The sequence below is a fragment of the Anabrus simplex genome, chromosome 2, assembly GCF_040414725.1.
Source record: "Anabrus simplex isolate iqAnaSimp1 chromosome 2, ASM4041472v1, whole genome shotgun sequence".
In the NCBI taxonomy this organism is placed as follows: domain Eukaryota; kingdom Metazoa; phylum Arthropoda; class Insecta; order Orthoptera; family Tettigoniidae; genus Anabrus; species Anabrus simplex.
Window position 1 is genome coordinate 1,022,021,310 of NC_090266.1, and position 21,052 is coordinate 1,022,042,361.

Consider the following 21,052-nt stretch of genomic DNA (forward strand, 5'->3'; position numbering starts at 1 on the left):
CCAACATTCAATTGGGCAGTGATCAAGCGCCCAGTATGGTTCTGCGGAGGCGACGTTATATCCGTTCGTTAAACACATGTGGTCTTCCCGTGCAGCGGTTAACATGAGTGGTAACATTCTCTCTGCGATATTGAAGATCCACCCTCAACACTATTGACCTTGGAAAACTGAATTCGCGTCTGGTGTCTGCGACAGACTACTCAGTTATGCCACAGCTAGCAGCAATGCTTAGGGGTCACATACACGGCATATTTTCCAATGGGACACACCTTCCCATGACTTTTGACCACTCAGTGTATATGCTCCCTGATATAAATCTGCCCAGAAGCCACATTAAACATAAGCGTGTTTTTCTATCTCTTTTTTTTTTTTGGCTAGTGGTTTAACATCGCAGTACTAACATATCAAAGGTTCTCAGCGATGCAAGGATGGGAAAGAGCAAGGACTGGGAAGGTAGCAGTGGAGGCCTTAATTATGGTACAGACCCAGCATATGCCTAGTGTAAAAATGGGAAACCACAGAAAACCATCTTCAGTGTTGCCAACGGCAGAATTCAAATCCACCATCTTCCAAATACAAACTCACAGCTACGCGGCCCTAACCATGCTGCCAACTCACTCAGTTAACCATAAGTGTTCCAGTATATGTTTGTCTAGTTTTATTTCAAAATGAACTGCCTTCAAACATCCTTCCTACTTTTCTAGATGGCCTGGATTGAACCATGAGAATGGACAGTGATGTCCCGAGTTTCAGTCCTGTTAGTAGCTTACCTATTTTTTGCTTTGAATTTTGTTTGTAACATTTTATGATACCAATATAAATGGTCCGTTATTGGACATTATAAATTTTCCAGCTAGCTCATTCTTGGTTGCCAGCGTTTCGCCCTCGTGTGCTAGGGTGGGCTCATCAGTTGGTACCTAGCACACCTACCAATACGCTGGCTAGTGCATACCGTGGAGGCCACTGCGTAGGCTAACTGGAGCCACCGGCAGTGCCAATGCACTAAGAGACTTTGTCTCATCACTAAAAATTGAAGCCTGCTTGGCCATCAGATGATATAGATGTCGATTCCCATAGGGAATGAGCTAGCTGGAAAATTTATAATGTCCAATAACGGACCATTTATATTGGTATCATAAATTTGCTCATTCAGGACAAATATTTCAGATTCCCTATGGGAATCAACATCTATATCATCTGATGGCCAAGCAGGCTTCAATTTTTAGTGATGAGACAAAGTCTCTTAGTGCATTGGCACTGCCGGTGGCTCCAGTTAGCCTACGCAGTGGCCTCCACGGTATGCACTAGCCAGCGTATTGGTAGGTGTGCTAGGTACCAACTGATGAGCCCACCCTAGCACACGAGGGCGAAACGCTGGCAACCAAGAATGAGCTAGCTGGAAAATTTATAATGTCCAATAACGGACCATTTATATTGGTATCATAAATTTGCTCATTCAGGACAAATATTTCAGATTCCCTATGGGAATCAACATCTGTATCATTGTAACATTTTGTTAGATGTAATTTTCTTTCTCTCAGAGTTTAATTACTGATTTGTATTTCTTTATGGCCCCAGAAAGAACAGGTCTTGATCCCAGAATTGGAGAACCAGAAACCCTTGATCTCTATTACCTCCTGCAGATGTTGAAGAAAAGTTCCGACTACTGTATTCAACACCTGCTGTAATACCAATATAAATGGTCCGTTATTGGACATTATAAATTTTCCAGCTAACTCATTCCTGGTTGCCAGCGTTTTGCAGTCTGATGACAGTACAGCACACTGCTATTGGCTGAAGGTAGATCATGCCAGTTCTCAGACAATGTCTGTTTTGTTTCTGCCTAAACATTCTCTTTTTTTTTGCTAGTTGCTTTACGTCGCGCCGACACAGATAGGTCTTATGGCGACGATGGGAAAGGGAAGGGCTGGGAGTGGGAAGGAAGCAGCTGTGGCCTTAATTAAGGTACAGCCCCAGCATTTGCCTGGTGTGAAAATGGGAAACCACGGAAAACCATTTTCAGGGCTGCCGACAGTGGGATTCGAACCTACTATCTCCCGAATACTGGATACTGGCCGCACTTAAGCGACTGCAGCTATTGAGCTCGGTCTAAACATTCTCAATCTGGTTCAAGTCTGCCCACAGGATGGTCAATTGACAAGTTTGACTCGGTCTTGCCATGTGAACTATAACTGAATCCAGCATTTTCTCACGAGAACACACATTTGTTGCAATAGATAGCATCTGACCAACCACGGCACACATTGTCCTTGGCAAATGCGAGTCAATTTACACTAGGCTCATCAGCAAGCTCCTGTTTGATCCCAGCTAGCTGTCTCATTCTGGCACCTGAAGACAACTAATTATAAGGCTGTCAGGAAAGAATGTACCCCACTTTAGCTGCAAGGCATTCTTGAAAGGTTTCAAATGGGCCTCCACAATCTACTGTTTTTCTACATCTCCAGGTGACACCCCGCACGTACCCAAAGCCACTGTGATGAGTTATATTGCCTTTATTCCCTAAACTGCTTGAACCATCATGATACCAGTCTTTGTGGAATAACATACTCTAGACTTGCTTCTGTGCCAGGTAAGTTTGCTGCCTCATCAAGGCAACAAGTCTCTCCCATATTGTCTCCTTGAGGTTATCCAATGCTGTCAAATGAACAATTGTCCTCATAGCCAATGGGCTGTGTGATACAGATGTCAATGGCTTCAAATATAAAAGAAAGCAATTTAACTGTGTTCCCTCATAAAATGCCAAGGGTAAAGGTAAAATGTATATAATTTCAGCAATTTACAGAATATTTTTAACAAACACTATTTCTAAACTCATTGAACTACATAGATTCCGTGGCAACATTTAGATGATACTGGTTCATTGCCTCCAGGTTTTAATCAGGAAATATGCAAGAACTTTGTTAACATCATCTCAATTTCTGGATGTGACTATATATCAAGACTTCTCTGCCAAAGATAATTATTACTAAGCATCATCAACAATACTCGCAGAAGATGACTTGACAGCTTCTAAACACATGTTTCTCTGAGCAAAATGTCACAATGAAAGATCAATTGCCATTGCGCTTCAGCAATAAGCCTACCGTAAAAAGTTAATTTCATTGTTCCCCTTATATAGTACAGTATACTCTACACAGAACATTTGCAAATGCCATAAGCTTATTGCATTCTTAAAAATTCCCAATACAGTATCTAGTTGTATTTTTTTGTAAGTCTCTTAATCTGATATTCTTTATCTTGTCACACCGACTAAAATAATAATATACTTTAACATAACTCAGACAAACACCCATCCACTTCAGTAGGAGTCATCAGGAGTTTACTGTATATTAGTAATGCTTATAGAACAAAAAATATTTAACAAGACCATTTGACTGATTTTGTCAATTTGTAGAGTATATTTTTTGTTGACAGTGCTGAAATGAGTGCCAGTTAAAAACGTAGTTAACAGTTTACATGGCAAACTAGAGTATATTCAAGTGCTTCAGTGCTTACTGCATGGAACTCAACTCATCCCTGTAACATATTCAAAATGAGAAATGAAATATAATTACCTCCACTTGGAGCAACTTTGCTTGTAGTTGCGCAACACACTCTGGTTCCAGCTGAACGTAAAATTCTGAGATACTGCGTATGAATGTAACATGTGCAGCTAACTGTTGATCTTTTAACAGGCTCAGATTTACAGGTTCAGTCTCTGTGAATAGAAAACATTCTCTATTTGAAAGATATATTTGAACATAGATATGGTATTCTAGTTTCAAACAAAAGGTTTAAAAAGAACTCTCACTTAATGACAATGGAATGAAATTTATTGATGGTTGAATTCTTCTTCTTTTCCTACCGCTTTTCCCACACATGTGCGGGGTCGCGGATGCAAACAGTGTCGCACATGTGGGTTTGGCCCTGTTTTATGGCAGGATGCCCTTCCTGCTGCCAACCCTATATGGAGGGATGTAATCTCTATTGCGTGTTCTGTAGTGGTTGGTAGTGTAGAGTGTTGTGTGAATACGAAGAGGAGAGTGTTGCGACGGACACAAACACCCAATCCCCGAGCCAGAATAATTAATCAGAAGCGATTAAAATCCCCGACCCAGCCGGGAATCAAACCCGGGACCCTTTGAACTGAAGGCCAGTACGCTGACCATTCAGCCAACAAGTCGGACTAATTGATGGTTGAATATGAGGGTAAAATTAGTGATTATATAGAAAACTATGTATACCTTTTTATACTCCCTCATACTACACAATAACTAAATTGAAAAATCAGTTTCTGTCTTTTGGAGACTCTTAAAACTAGCCTAAACTTACTCATGCAGTATATAAAATTTCCTTTGAAACAATAGCATATCCTGTCCACCATTATACTGCATATATTTTAAAATGTTGTTTTTTTCTTCAATGTGATTCATACGATTTGTGACCATAATATTTAAATATTACAAGGACACTGAAGTGCAGGATTCTTCATCATGAAAATCACAGTACAAATCAAAATCTGATGCTCCAAAGGTACAACATTATCCATCAGCAAAATATATCAACTTCAGTACTACCTTTATGGGGACTTTTTTTTGCTTTGAATGTTCAAGTTAATGCTTCAAATCACCAGTCATTTGCAACAGATTACATTTAGGCTGTAATACATTAGCAGCACGTCAACTATAGTAGTACTGTATACGAAGAGAAGTGAGTTTTACGAACCACAGAATTTATGTAACTACCCTTTTTATAACTTTGAAGGCATCTCCAAAAACTGTATAAAAAAAAAAGTAGTTAGTGGGACCAAAAATCAATAACATTATTTTTATAACTTTGAATATTTTTTAGATTCAATTATGTATAATATTAACCTTCTTTACACTGAATTTGTCTGAACAAGTTATTTATTGCTCCATCTAATGATGGAAATGTTGTATACTGGATTGTTTTTTTATTTCCGTCATGTCTCTTTTGGTTTTCATTTGTTCCTTCATTATGTTTTTAGCACATTTTTAGCTTGTATTATGTAAATAACTTTAATCCCTCCTCCTTATTTCACTGAAGATGGCTCAAACGAGTCGAAACATGTTTGAATTTTATTACTCCATCTAATGATGGAATTATTTTATGTACTGAATAGGAGGATACATTATGTTTTTGCTTTGTAAAGTGAAAACCGTCAATACGGAATGATTCTAATATCTTGTAATAGTCACTAGTCGAGTTGAGTATGTGAACTCATGTTGTGGTAATTCCGCCAGTGGCGGCGCCTGACTTTCGTCACTGGGGGTTCAACAGAAGGAAGAATTCTTGTGCCGCCCACCCCCCCCCCTTCACCCCAACTTACTACCACTCCGACTTTGGTCCAAGTCCCTTCGCTTTCATCACTCAAAAAAAAAAAAAGGAAAACAAAACTTCCTGTTGGTAATTTCGCACCCACACATCCACTCGATTCTTTTGCATAGGGCCTATATCCATTCTGAATTTACGCACGATTTCTTTACTTTTGATCTGCATCGTAATATCAAGATCAGGCAGTGGTCGGCTGGCATTCTTAATCTCAAGTTTGCGCTCAAGAGAGAGAGAAGAAAATTATGTCTTTCTAGGTATCTGTACACTGTTCATACACATTTTGTAGCTCCTTACCTTTCCCGAGCACAAAGATTGTGGATGCAACCACAATGCACAAAAACACACACACGGACATAAGATTGTAACTTCTTTATGTTCTAAAATTTAAGTTTCTGTAGACACAATAGTACACTGACACGCTTGCACAGCGTACAATAATATAACGAATTATGATAAATACTGCACAATTTTATAAACACTAGTATCACATTTGAAAAACAGAAGGAAACTTTAGGGATGTGTGTTCGCACTGTTGACAACGTTGGTAACTTAATTTTACGAACTCGTGTGGGCTAGGCAGTTAGCATTTTCATTGGTATCATCTTCCCGCTATTTTTTGCCTCAATGATTTTTAAGTTAAGTTTCTCTCCAAGAAGTAATTACTCCAAAGAAGGCAAATGAATAGATGTTCAGTAAGTATTAGTAATATATTTGGGACAAAATATCAATCGGAATTTGGCAGTTTAATGTGACTTTTGATAGTAATGATGCTTTCCAACACTAGTGTTGACTATATGTACTATTCTTTGCTGCCGTAGTTAAATTCCTGTAAGGGCAACAGATGGCAGGCATGTACTAGTTTTCTAACCCCAACAACACGACTTGCGATTACGAAGACGGCGAGAGAGAGTGGCATATTGCGCATGCGTAAATCACGGATATTCATTTCTGCGATATCCTGGTCTTGTCTACGTGTTGGTCGGCATCTCCCCGCACCTCACCACACCCTTCACCATGGTACGGACGGAGATATAGCCTTGCATGGGGGGTGTATTCCAGACGAGTATCCAGCCAGGACTTTGCGCGGCTCGCTTGAATTGAAAGTCAGTACGAGTATATTACAGATAGATGAGCTTAGCAAAGGCTTCGAGATTGACAAGGCAGTTGTGAAAATTAAGTAGTTAAGTACAATGGGATATAAACTGGAGGTTCATTGCTCCATTGCGCTATACCAGAAACCGCCACTGAATTCCGCTGAAGTGGTTATGTTGTGTTGGTACATGTGATCTTGTCAAGTGTTCCGTAGTTGGTTGGCATGCTAATGTGCAGTCGATTAAGTTCAAGATAGTGGTTCATTTGATGTGCAACTATTAAGGTGTATATAACTTGTAAATAAAACAGTGTACACAATTGACAGCATCTTGTGTGTGCATCTTTGTGAATATGATACTATGTCAGCAGCATCACACAAAGGTGAGGAGAATTATTTCAACTGGCTGGGATTAAGAGTGAGCAAATCTCCATGTACAGGTAACTCAGGATTCTCATAGGTTATATGAAATTCTCTGATAAGGGCAGTATAGTATAGTATTTAGTAGAGTATTTATTTAAACACAACAGGCGATTAGCCCCTTTCCATGCACAGACAACTAACAACCAAAAGAAAAGAAACACGAGACTCCTTGGGCATGCCATGGGGCCCGTCAGATACTCTGGAAACGTGACACTCCCTTGGGAGTGTCACCACGGCAGTCATCCTCAGTCCCCCATGCCACGTCCATCATCTCCATTTAATATTAAGAAACAAAATAAATAATAAATAAATAAAATATCATAATATCAATAACATAAGCTAACTACCTACCACTACTGTCCGGCTGCGCCATCACCCCTGGTGAGAAAAAGGCCACCCTCCCTGCGATGGCACGACAGGCACTACCCGTGGGGACCAAAAGAGGAACCCCCCTCCCACCTTTACCAGATGACAGCGCAGTTCTCTCACCATTCCATTTACGGCTGGCCACTTGGGGCTGAAACCGCTCTCGCCCTGTTCTTCCCCTCTCTCACTCCTCATCCCACATTTATCTTCATCATTTTTTTGGGGGCGGGGGGGGGGGGGGGGTAGGCCGGTCCCACCCCATCCTCTTACAAGCATGCCTTCCTCTCCCTTACCCATCTACTATACATAAATAGTGAAAAAACCGCACATGCCTTCTTAGCTACAACTAAGTGTCCTCCTGCTACCGTACTACAATTAATAATACGGGAAGGAAAAAATAATAGTGAACAATTAATAGTCACAATTAACTACCATACAAATGAAATACTAACTGAATAGCTACAATTCCATTCCTAAATAAATCCAGTCTGGTTCTACTCTATCCTTATATTCTACACGTATCATTTATATCAGGTCGTCGTTACAAAATCAGCCGACATCAGGTTTCATCAACTATTAGCACATGACCTTGCCTCGCAATTCTTGTCCACTGTCCTACTATGGCTGAACTCCAATAAACTGTTAGTCAACAGTTTCACAATCACCTGTCCTATCAAGATCCATAGAGCCTCTTACAGTTACAAAATCAAACAAGCTCCCTACTTAATACATTACTCACCTTTTTTTCAATGACATAAACACAGTTCCAACTTTTCAGCCTTTACACATCCACTTATTCTTCCTATGCCTCCTCCTCTCTCACCTTTCTCTCACACTCCTTTTTAATGGCACATAAGTACCTGTTCAAATGTCCCCCATCTTCCCACTGCCTGATAATCCACCTTATAATATTCCTCTCATCCCCTTTTTCTAATAATTCACGATGTTTGGCACTCAATAGACAATTCCTTAACTTACTCGTTTCTTTACAATTACTAGAGTGCTATCGATAGTTATCGATAGCGACCACTATCGTCTGACATCGATAGACAGTTGCCTATTATCGATAGTCAACGATAGTTTCTTTTTCCTTATTGGCTTATTTTTCACACTAACAGAAAATGTACAGCTGTTTCATGGTTTGGTAGTAACTTTAATATAACAGTTTAAAATTGTGAACTTCATATAAATATGCCCAAAAGGAAGATACCTGACATTTGGAAGCGGTTTAGGCATAGTGAGGATAAAAAGTTAGGTAAGTGCAATGAGTGTGGAAAAAGTTCGGAACTGTCAATCGCACTCACCTCCGGTAATACTGTAATACAACCTCTACACCAGAATATCCCGTAAATGGAATTATATTATATTGTTCAGTATTTACAGGCTTACATTTTTTCCACACGAATGTATGTTCTGCATCTCCCATTACCATCGTTTCTGACAAAATATCTTCCTCACAATCATTAGAAAAAACAGGTCATCATGTGACAAATCATTATCACTACTATCAGAATCACCAATATCATTTAGAGATTCATCTTTGATGTAGGCGAGTCTCTTATTTTGTCATCAGACAAACATTTCTTCGTTTCGCGCTCGCCATTTCTGTTTACCTTGTCAGCTGGTGAGTCACAGATTGTACAATTTATAGGCGAGAGAAGATAAGGCAAATTTTAGGCTAAAGGCTTCACGAAAGCAATTGAAAACTCTCCTGCCATCCGTTGAGAATGCTGTATAACATTTTTCCAAAGATATTACTATACCCGAGAAAATGTCGGGCGATCGCAAAATGAACACTGCAGCTGAACTAGAATTTCTTGGGCGGTCACGTTATGGGCAAGCGCGTGCAGCTCGAGAATGTCTCGGACGTGCCACTAAAGAGATTTACGAGTGATTCTGAATTGAATTTCAGAAATTACATAGCATGAAATAGTTATTTCTACTGAATTTTTTGTGGATTGTGTTCAATGAATGTTCTATTTGCATGCATAATGATATGATTCATTCCACTTTTTGAAAATTATCGATTACTATCAATAGCAGAGCTCATAATATCGGAAAATATCGATGGCGATTACTATCGATAGTTTGCCGTCTCTAACAATGACTAATTCAATGAAAATGGTAGTTTACTACCCCACATAATACACATACCGTCTTATCTCCACCCTTTAGCCATCCCTTGTTCTTGTGGAGTCCCATGAACCACCATGCCATCCCACCCCTATTAAGCCTATCAACATACCTAATATTTATCTCCGTTACTTCTAACACTTTATTCAAAACACTAAGGGAACTTCTTAGCCTAATTTTTTCTAATAATCTCTGCTTTTGCATATCTCTAATCCTCCTGGAGAGTACCTTCCACCCTCTTGCTTCTGTCTTCGACCAAACCGCATCCCACATGTACCCCAAACCTATCTTCTCCAAATATCCTTTAATTTTTTCTAGCCAACATCCCTTATACATGCTCTTCAGTTGTTGATTGTACACGACTTGCAACAATTTCCCGCCCTCTCCTCTTTTCAAAAATCATCCAGTAACTTATTTAACTATTCTTTTCACACACTCAAGTTCTGTATCTTCCCCACATAGTAATTCCACCCCTGCATTAGCTGTGCACTGCGGGAGCCGCATCACCGACTTACCAAAATTACAAATGATTCGTCTTAATTCAACTCTTTTCTCATAGAACCCCCACACTTCAGCCCCATACATTACACTACCAAAAACCACCGATCTTAAAACTAACCTCAAGGTTTTATAACTGATACCCGGAAATTTAGCCAACAAGTTTTTGACTGATACTAGGGCCGCAAAACCTTTGCTTCTCGCTCGACTTATTTGATGGTCCCAAGTCCCTTTTCTGTTAATAATAACTCCTAAATATTCCATCTTACTTATATGTTCCAGCCTTTCTCCCTGCACGACCCATTTCCCATCTTCCTTTTTTCCTTTGTGTACCTGGGCTACTAGCACTTTTGATTTATTCCCGTTAATTTTCAAGGCCCATTTCTTTGCGAAATCCGACACCGCACTTAAGCTCCTCTGCATCCCTCTTGACGTTAGCGTCATCAATATCACATCATCAGCAAAAATCAATCCCGGTATCTCCAACCCATTAATCAGCGGAACGGACCAATTGCTTCCCCCATGTCCATCCAGAATATCGTTAATAAATAAAATAAACAATATTGGCGATAACTTACATCTTTGCTTTAAACCCACCTTAGACTCTAGTGGTCTGCTCAACCTATCGTCATCCAATTTTACATAACACCTAACCAACCCCCAACCTACCCAATTTCTCTAATAGAGCCCCTCTATTCACCCTATCAAACGCCTTTTCAAGGTCAATTGTCGCTACATACACCTTACCTCCTGGCAAGCTCATATACTTCTCCAAAACCGTCTTCACTATCATTATATTGTCCACTGTTCTTTTCTCTTTTCTAAACCCCCCTTGGTAATCTGACAATACTTTGTTTCTTTCTACACATTCACTTAACCTGTTCGCTAACACCCCTGTATAAATTTTACTTAGGGAATCTAGCAGAGATATACCCCTATAGTTATTCATACTGTTTTTACTACCCTTTCCCTTATATATTGGGCATACAATTCCTGTCTCCCACTCCCTAGGGTACTTCCCCTCATCAAAAATCTTATTGAATAGTTTAACTTTGCCCTCTATCATTGTCCCATTTTCGCTAATTTCCTTCCAAAACTTATTACTGATACCATTGCAACCCCCTGCCACCCTGCCCCTAATTCTTCTTATCACTCCCAAAGTTTCTTCTCTTGTGATTTCCTTGTCTAGTTCGTAAATTGCCACTCTTCTATTCCTCCAAATTCCTTCGTGCCTGGCCTCACTCAACCATACCTCCCCCTTACCCCTGAGTAATTCCCTAAAGTAGCTAACCCACTGTACATCCTCAATACTAGTTTTCTCTAGTCTCCTTCCACCCTTAATTATTCTATTTATCCTTCCCGAAACTTTCTCAGTGTTGTTCAACTTACATTCTTTATTTATGGCTTCAGTCTGTTCCTCTAACCACGCCTTTTTTACCTCACAAATTTTATTTTTGTAATCTTTCCTTAACTTACAAAAAAACCTCTCTTTCTAAGCTCCCCCCCCTTTTTTTTTGTTTACTCCCCTAACGCTCCCAGCACCCTCTATCGTATACCCTCACACTCTGTATTAAACCATTCTTCTCCCTCTTTCTTTTTTCTTCTTCCACCATTATCTATCTGAGCTATCATCTTTATTGGATGTAGCAGCAATTCCAAGGCTTTATCGATCACATTCTCCTCTAACGCCCTTTCCCATCCATATTTCAGTAAGTGTACTTCTTCTTTTGCTATCCTGACCCAATCCCCTTCCACTTTCTCTGTCCATTTGTACTTATTATACCCTCTCCCTAGTTCGTCTTTCATCTTAACTTCTTTCCTTATATTCTTCTCGTCACCCCTTTTTAACAGAACCCACACTGGGAAATGGTGTGATTCAATCCAGTCTCCTACTTCCATCCTTATAATATCCTCTAAGACTCCCTCCGAGCTTAAAACTAATCTATCACACTACCCCCCTGCTCTGAGACATAGGTCAATTTACCCATACTATCACCCTCTTTCCATCTATTCAGAATATATAAATTCCCCGCTGCGCACAACTCTGAAAGCTTCTCCCCATAAATGTTTATAGTTTTATCCTCACTTCTTCTACTTCTCAACATACCACTCCCGTCTTCCCTACTATATACTGGGCTCTGTTCCCCTATTCTCACGTTCCAATCTCCAAATAGCAGCATGTCCTCTTCTTCTGCAAACCTCTCCCTTATCATACTAATTTCCACCAACAGCTCTTCAAAAATATGCTTATTTGTGTATATGGAACTATAAGGATGGCAATACACGAACGCTAGGATTATTCTCTTCATCCTTCCCTCTACCCATCCCATATTAAATCTCGTCCATGTAACTTCCTGCATATCTGTCTCGGTATCTTCTACTAGTTCACTAATCTCTTCTTTAATTAGTACTACCATTCCTCCTGGGGCGTGTCCCCTATTCCTTTCCTTTCTTCTATATTTATATTTAATCACAAACCCCTTCCATGAAATCTCTTTCCCTGCTTCCAACCACGTCTTCAAGAGTGCCACAACATCGAAACTTTCTACTACTTCTCTAACCTTTTTATTTCCTATTTTGTATCTTATCCCCTCTATATTCACACCTCCTATTTTCCAATATAGTTATAACTTATCCTCCCTCCCTTCTAAATTGTCTTCCTTATTCTTACTCCTTGTAGCTCTCACCCCCTCATTCCCTGTTTCGATACCTCCTTTTCTTAACATTCTTTGCCATTCCAAGCTTTCCGTATCCTCCCCCACCCCCGCACACTTTACCCCACAAGTCTTTTAGGCTCCTACTTCTTCCTCGGTTCATAACATCTTTACCTATTTGTCGATCACTCTTCTCATGTTCTTTCTTACTCTCTAAACCACTACACACTGCACTCGCCGGTTCTTGCTGCTCACCCTCACTCGCCCCTTCACTGCTCTTCTGTATCCACATTGCGTTGCCCACTTCCACATGGGTTGATGTCCACTCCTTCCTCCACTTCACCCCTAGTTGTTTCTGCTTCCTGCCTTCCATCATGCACTGGCATCACTCCCCCCTTGGAACTGACGTGTTAGTCCATCTCTTTCAGCTTCGCCACTGGGTGCTCCCTAACCCATCTCCAATTTGCACCACTAGTCTCTGACCTCTTATGCAGGCTTTTAGCCCTTGCTGCCTCGCTCTCCAAAGATGCCTATTCAGAATCTTCACATTTTCCACACCTTCTTTTCCCATGTCCATCCTCATCCATACTTTCTGACCTTGCAAGTTACTGACGTTTCTTATCACAATTTCTGCCATTAGGGTAGAGAAAAACTATACCATAATTGGTCTCCATCCTTTTGCTTTGCCCACTCTCTCCACATCGTCTATGTCCACTTCACAGAAATTTATCTTCATCCTATCCTGTATGACCTGTACCACCTTATAGATTAAATCAATCTTTCCTTCTTTCTCACCTTCTTCCACACCATATATAAATATGGCTTTCTTCATTCTCTCCTGCCTGTACCCCTCTGCTTCCTTCTTCATCACCACCTCCTCTTCCAGATGTTTCACCTTCCCTTTTAATAACTCTATCTCTTTCTCATTGTTGCACACTCTTTTGTTCGATTCCTCAGTCTTCGTTTCTAACCATTTCTTCATGTCCCTATCTCCTTTCTCTGTTCTTCCATCATGACCTTTATTTCTTGCACCTTATCCCATTGACAATTTTCTTCAATTCCTTCACTGACACCTTCAGTGCTGCCACATCTTCCTTTTGCCGGTCCATTCTTGGCCTCCTTCCTCTACTTCAGCTGCCACCTCCCAATCGCGCTCCTGTATGGACAAATCTTTTTCCAGCATCTCTTCTGCCTTCTCCAGTTTCTTATGCTGTACCAAGACACCACCTATATGGTCACTAATGTATTCAGTATACTTTGTCCTCACAGGCACCTCCTCATGGGGGAAGTTGATGGCATTGTTGGGAAAGCATACAGATCATTACATGTCATAATGAGGCTGCTTTAAGGATGCAACAAAGAATTAAAAGAGAAAAGTTACTTAAGTATGACTCATCCATTATTGGAATATGAAAACAGTGTTTGGGATCCTCCCCATGAATACTTAATAAAAGAAATAGATGGTGTGCAGAGAAAAGCAGCAAGATTTGTAACAGGAGAAAAAGTAGTGTATCAAAAATGGTAGAGAAACTTGGGAGGGAAACTTTTTAAGTAGAGAAGGGAGAAAACTAGACTTATAAGATTATATAGAGCCTATACAGGAGAAGAAGCATGGGGGAAATCTGTGAGAGGCTTCAATTCGAAAGGAATTACATTGGCAGGGCTGACCACAAGTATAAAATTAGACGGGATTTTAGCAGAAGTGATTGGGGTAAATTTTCATTCATTGAGAAGGGCGTGAAGGAGTGGAACATTTTACCAAAGGAAGTGTTTGATCTTTTTCCAAAATCTGTACAGATATTCAAGAAAAGAATAAACAGCAACAGAGAAAGAAATTAAATGTTAGAGGGCATTCGACCTGTGCAGGTTATTGTAAATAAAGAATTTTTGTGACTAAATTAATTCTATGCCCTGGTGTATGGAGACTGGACAGCCGAAGTAGGAAACTGCCTGTAGGGGTGATTTACAGTGGGAACTTCGAGGGCCCTGGTACCATTATGGTAGCTGTGAAGGCCCTTCAGGAACTCTGAAAAGCTGTGGCAAAGGGGGCTCTGGTTAAGATGCAGCAGGTCATTATGCATGTTAGGTTAAAAAAAAAAAAGCAATGTAAATTTAAATCTTATAGCAGTCCACATTTGATCATGTACATATGTATATTTACATGTACTCCACCCATCACTTAGAGGTCCTAGCAAAGGAGAAATAAAATGTTTGATTATTTTAATGTATCAATTTCTGGAGAGCGCCATTTTGGAAGTTTCAAAGCGAGGTGACTCTATTGTGTGTCTGGCCTTGACATGTGGAGACAATTTCAGAAAGATGGAAGGGAGAACTGTCCGATATACATGTGTGGTGGGGAGACACAATGTTAGTTTTACACTCATTAATTACCCGCTCAAAAAGCGGACTATTAGAGAAACTGGTAATTGGAAATAAAAAGAAGCTATTTTTTTCTGTACATTTTGACTGCATTTCAGACCCATAGGGTCCATTAACAAAGAAGTGGTAAAGTTACAAAGTATTGCGCCACACAAGTCGGCAGAAAACATAGCATCCATGTTTCGACAGCAAGTGTTCTAGCTGGCATCATTCGCTGGGCAAATTTTGAGGAGGGAACACGTTAACCCATAGTAGAGTCGGGGATGTTCCAGAACTATTCAAAGAGTCATTTAAGTGCGGCCAGTATCCAGTATTTGGGAGATAGTAGGTTCGAACCCCACTATTGGCAGCCCTAAAAATGGTTTTCCGTGGTTTCCCATTTTCACATCAGGCAAATGTACCTTAATTAAGGCCACGGCCGCTTCCTTCCCACTTCTAGCTATTTCCTGTCCCATTGTTGCGATAAGACCTATCCGTGTCAGTGCGATGTAAAGCAACTAGCAAAAAAAAAAAAACTTTCCAATCACCTAAGGTGATAGTGCAAATTTAGGCTATGATGCGAGGTTGTCTCAGAACCTCAAGAATCAGTTGTATTTAAAGTGAGTTGTTAGTATTTCGATGCAACGTGATTTTTTTTAATGGTGGAATAGACACTGTTGAAAATTATCTGCCTTAAATTTTACTCAGAAAGAAGGTGGGACAGAAATAAATATGCTAGACATTGTCATTTGCTGTGTTGGAACAATGATAGCATCCTTCTGTCTGTCTGACATTAGTAAACTTTTTTTTTTTTTTTTTTGGCTGAGCGAAGAAGGTTGGTGAAGCCAGTAAACTAATTGTCTAGCGTGTATGGGTGAAAGTTCAAACTTTTGGTTCTTGTGTGCGATATATATAGCATGTGTTCTAGGTTTTTCTTTGTTTGAGTTCTCTTACAGGTCCTTAAGCCATAAAGGAAGAAACTCACATGTAACAAAGAAGTGGTAAAGTTACAAAGTATTGCGCCACACAAGTCGGCAGAAAACATAGCATCCATGTTTCGACAGCAAGTGTTCTAGTTGGCATCATTCGCTCTCTGATTTTCCTGGATGTTATCAATAAAATGATGAATATGTTTGAACTGGCTAGTTAAGTAATTCAGAGGCAGCTGGTGTACAAAATGGAAGCTGGCATCAGTATTCCATCAAGCGTGGGCATCACCCCTTTTCTTTAACCTTTTGCCGTTCCCCATTTAAAAGCGGATGCCAGGCCATAATTACCGCGTTTTCTGAGAGATTCCTTTAAATCCCAATATGCACAGCAGCATAAATACCACCCTTTAAAAGAAAATAACTAGAAGTCAAACTAATAAAGATATTAATGTAATTTCTTTCGCATTTTGTTCCTAAATGATTAGTGCGTATAAATGTGTATTCACCCTAATTTTGAATATCCTGATGGTATTAAAAGAAGCACCCTGTCCTGCACAGTGGTAGATTGTACTGCTTACATTTTAATGTTGTTTGTTTGCCTCTCCCAGAAGCTGCCCTATTTTTCATTTGTAAACACAAAGCACACACTTAGGCTCGACCATGTATCTTCACAAGAGAAAGAAATATTTTAGGGGATGGACGCTGATGGGTAAACTTTCTTCCTGCCCGTACGTTTGTGGGACGTGAAATTCCTAATCAGCTGTTGCACCAAGTTGCGCCAGAAGTTCAGCTGTCTGTCTTCCATGAGCTGTGAGAGCTGATCGGTTACTCATATGTCATATCACAATGCACACATTGATCACAAAATGAAAAATAAATTTCCACGATTTTTTAGACAATTGCCCAACCCCGTTGTATTCTCTCTTCTGAACACTGATGTCCATACCACCCATATGTTTTATGTAATTTATGACAGCACAAGAACACGCAATTTCTATTTCTTCATTGCCTTTACTCATTCTTCATTTCACTGTACCATCATTCACAGAATCTGAATTTGTTGACAGCATATGAAGAGTACGTTTATCTTGCCAGACTGTTGCTGTTACACCCTTATTTTGCATTTTCCTACATTCTCCCCGCTTGAGTTTCAACTGTGCAGGTTTCTTAAACTGATCAGCCCAACCCTTTCTATTTACCCCCGTTGACACACAACTACAGGTGTTATGGGTTAGAAATAATTTCATCAGTTTTCCAGAACTGAAAAAGTTATCAAAGTAAAAGTGATGCCACTTTCCCTAGTATGACTGTCAGGTGTAAAACCACCTGCTCTCCTAATAATAAATTCTGGTCCCATGTTTCTTTCTTCCCCTTGTAAATCTCACAGTTCAGAAGGTAGCCATTTCCACTGCCAGCAATACCCCATGCTTTGATACCTCATTTGGTGGATTTCCCTGGGAGGTACTGTTTCAAGATAAATCTTCCCTTGAAATCTATCATGCGAGTTCCTGGCAAAGTGTGAACAAAATTCCAAATTTTTCGGTAACTTGCAGAGCTGGTCTTGCTTTGTACAGAATATCGTAATGTTCATCTTGTGGTGTTGGTTGGTTTACATGGCTACTTAGATGTAAATATTGCCCAAGTTTCCTAAACCGTTTCAGTGTCATTGCCTGCTTTACTAACGGCTACATGCAAAAGTCTCCTAGAAAGTAATCGTCTATTTCAGGTAAAAAAAACAATCCCATATAAATTAGAACTCCTACATATTCCCTTATTTCATCAGAGTTAGTGTCTTGCCAGGTAGTATTAACAGTGCCAGTTTTTCTTTGTAAATATTCAGCACGAATATTCATCTGCTCTGCTACTACCTCATAAAATTCCGATCCCACAATTAATTCAAAAAATCTTTTTCTGAACTCCAGGAAGGTAAATCGTGATTTGGACCAGCATTATTTTTCCATATTTTCAGTTCATCAAAACGAATATTGTGACTCAAGATATCACTAATAACATTTCTTTGTAGTCCTGTCCCTCGATCTTCACACAATATTTGTTCACACTCATGACTCTTGGAATCATTATCACTACTACATTCATCAGAATACAATTATGAACCACAACTAGAAAGCTCACTATCTCTACTAACTTCAAACATACCTTCAATTTCGCATTCTTTCACACCTTCCGACACAACTCCGCGATTAGACAACATGGTGTGAACTTGAACAAGAATAATCTCTAACTGAAAGACTGGGCGAGTTGGCCGTGCGGTTAGGGGGCGCGCAGCTGTGAGCTTGCATCCGGGAGATAGTGGGTTCGAATTCTACTGTCGGCAGCCCTGAAGGTGGTTTTCCGTGGTTTCCCATTTTCACACCAGGCAAATGCTGGGGCTGTACCTTAATAAAGCCACGGCCGCTTCCTTCCCATTCCTAGGCTGTTCCTATCCCATCGTCGCCGTAAGACCTATCTGTGTCGGTGCTACGTAAAACAAATTGCAAAAAAAAAAAAAAAACTGAAAGACAATGTTTATAAAGTACGTCTGCTTGGGAAATACACACAGGAAATGCTGTCAACAAGGTCCTGACAGCTTGTTGAGTCAAGGGAATACAGTGTGGTTTCACAAGACCCTTCAATATTTCTCTCAACACACTTCTAATGAACGCCAGTGTGACGAGAGCTTTGGAGCGTTCAGCACGGCAGGCAGGTAATAATACTCGAGCACTCTGGAGCATTAGGAACGGTAAAGAGTTAAAGTACTCCTGTGATAAACTCTGTCTTCATTTCGTCTGTGTAGGGGCAAAAATTATGTCTAATCCATATTTATATGTGTGGAAAATTTACCACGCATGTAGTTCATTTTGTGCGTCGTGGACAGCTCATGGGCAGATTTTTTAGGATGTGGGTTGAGATGTCATTGGGAGATGTAATAATGTTCTGTGTGTTATATGGAACATTTTCGTGGGAGATGTTGAAGTCCATTCATTTTTCTATGTCATTTTTGTGTTATTCAGTTGGACGCTGCAGAGCGCAGATTCAAGATACAGTTGTGAAAGTTAGGGCATTTTGTGTATTTCATGCCTAAGAGGGGTGTGAATGTGTCAAAGCGTTGTATTTCACGTTTGGATTAAGCTTTAGGCACCATTGTTAGTCAAAATTTTGGGTTAATTTACCATAACAATATTAATAATGGCCACAATAACATTTATTCTATCACGTAATAAGGCATGTCACGATTTACGCCCATGTATAATTTTATTTAGATGGGGAGAAGTCAACTGTGGAGAGGCAATGTACCAGGGTTCAATATGATGAGACTTGGGATTTTGCATTGGAAGGAAAATGCTATATTTATGTCTGGAGTACTGCGATATCAAGAATGGAAATGGAGAGAAGTTCATAACAGTCTAAACTTGATTTGTGGAAAAAGAAATGTTGTCCAAGTGTGCAAGACTATGAGACAGTGTTGTTCTTTTGTTAAGTGATTCCGTAGATGAATCCTGGATTTTGTGGAAAACCTGAGGGGAAAACCACAGGACAGTGTTTGTTGAAATGTGAGAATGACCCTAATGCTGATTCTGGGTGTCCGGCTCCATGGCTAAATGGTTAGCGTGCTGGCCTTTGGTCACAGGGGTCCTGGGTTCGATTCCCGGCAGGATCGGGAATTTTAACCATAATTGGTTAATTTCGCCAGCATGGGGGCTGGGTGTATGTGTTGTTTTCACCATCATTACATCCTCACCATGACACATAGGTCACCTACGGGCGTCAATTCCAAAGACCTGCACCTGGCAAGCTGAACTTATCCTCTGACACTCCCAGCACTAAAAGTCATACGCAATTTTTTTTCTACTAAACAATAACTTGTCTCTAACGTCAAGATCACCTCCTTAAATAGGTGCCTGCCCAGGCTTCTAGAAAGATACGTTACAAAAAATACCTTCTCGAAAATTCTCGAGTGCCTAACAACATGGTTATAATTTAAACCTATCTTCCAACATGGTTATAATGTACAGAATATTCTACGATGCTATGAGCCCTTTTGAAAAACTATGACCCTTGCAACGTTTTTAATGCCGATGAAAGTGGCTTGTTTCTTGAAGTATTGGCCCAAATAAACCTAGCAATTAAAGGTGAAAAATGTTATGGTGGAAGAAGAAACAAGGAAAGAATGATGGTAATGGCTGCAGTGAATATGACTTGCACTGAAAAAAATAGACCTATTGGTGTTCGATATATCTGAAAGCCAAAGCGTTTCTCAAACATGAAATCATTACCAGTGGACTATCGAAACAATACAAAAGCATGGATGACAAGCAAAATTTTCAAATCATGGTTACATAAACTTCACAGGAAATTTGTTCATAAGAAATGGAAAATTCTTCTATTTAATGAAAACTATCCTCCTCATCCTAGAATAATCCATGAACTGGAAGCCATTTGGTTAATTTTCTCGATGCTGAACATGGCTTCACAGCTAAAGGCATTCAAATGAATATGTCATTAAAAACTTGAAACACCACTACAGAAAGAGTTTCATTCAATGGCTGTTGAGGAATGATGAAAGTGAGAATGAACTCAATGACATCAATCTCCTGGATGTTGCTGTGATATTACTCCACAAACAACTGCCAACTACTTCTGTATGGTGGCATTTTCAAAAAATGAACCTGAGACTGGGAACGGTCACAATACAGGAAGAACTTCTCCGTCAAAGACGATCATGAATCACTTCTCAACACTGATGCCGTCGTAGCCGAACATCTGACAGATTAACCCTAGAACTCCTAATGGGAGCCTCTCAAGACTCACCTCGTTATATTTTTTACAGGTTAAGCTTTCCTTTTTTTTGTGCAGTAACCTCTCCTCCTATTTATGCTCAAGAATAGCATACTTCTATAATGTGATGGCTTCATTCATTATTTCATTAGTCATTCTTCACTGTTACATGCTTCATTTCGACAATGATACGGCGACACCTAGGCTCGCAAGTATTGTTTCTTCCATCTAGATTATTTTGTAAGTACGGTATTCTGTTGACAGTGCTGTAGTAACAATGTGGTGGTTTCATTATTCTTGCAGACACCAAATAAACATTAAGTGTCATAAATAATATTTCACTGAAGAGGAGTAAGAGAAAGCTGACAGAATGTGAAATCAGTATGATTTTAGATGAATGTGAAGCTGTTTTCAGTGAAGATAAATCAGACTATACACCAGAAGATAAAGAAAGTGACAGTTACAAGGAT

The 21,052-nt window shown here is 39.9% G+C and overlaps 1 protein-coding gene across 2 annotated transcripts in view; it reads right to left on the bottom strand.

Moving 5' to 3' along the window:
- LOC136864642 (maternal protein tudor) overlaps positions 1 to 21,052 on the bottom strand; it is a 356,675-nt gene that overhangs the window by 58,064 nt on the left and 277,559 nt on the right. For both annotated transcript variants that reach the window (XM_067141905.2, XM_067141906.2), the window contains one exon: positions 3,576 to 3,718. In XM_067141905.2, the coding sequence (XP_066998006.2) occupies positions 3,576 to 3,718 (143 nt within the window). The remainder of the gene's footprint in view (positions 1 to 3,575; positions 3,719 to 21,052) is intronic.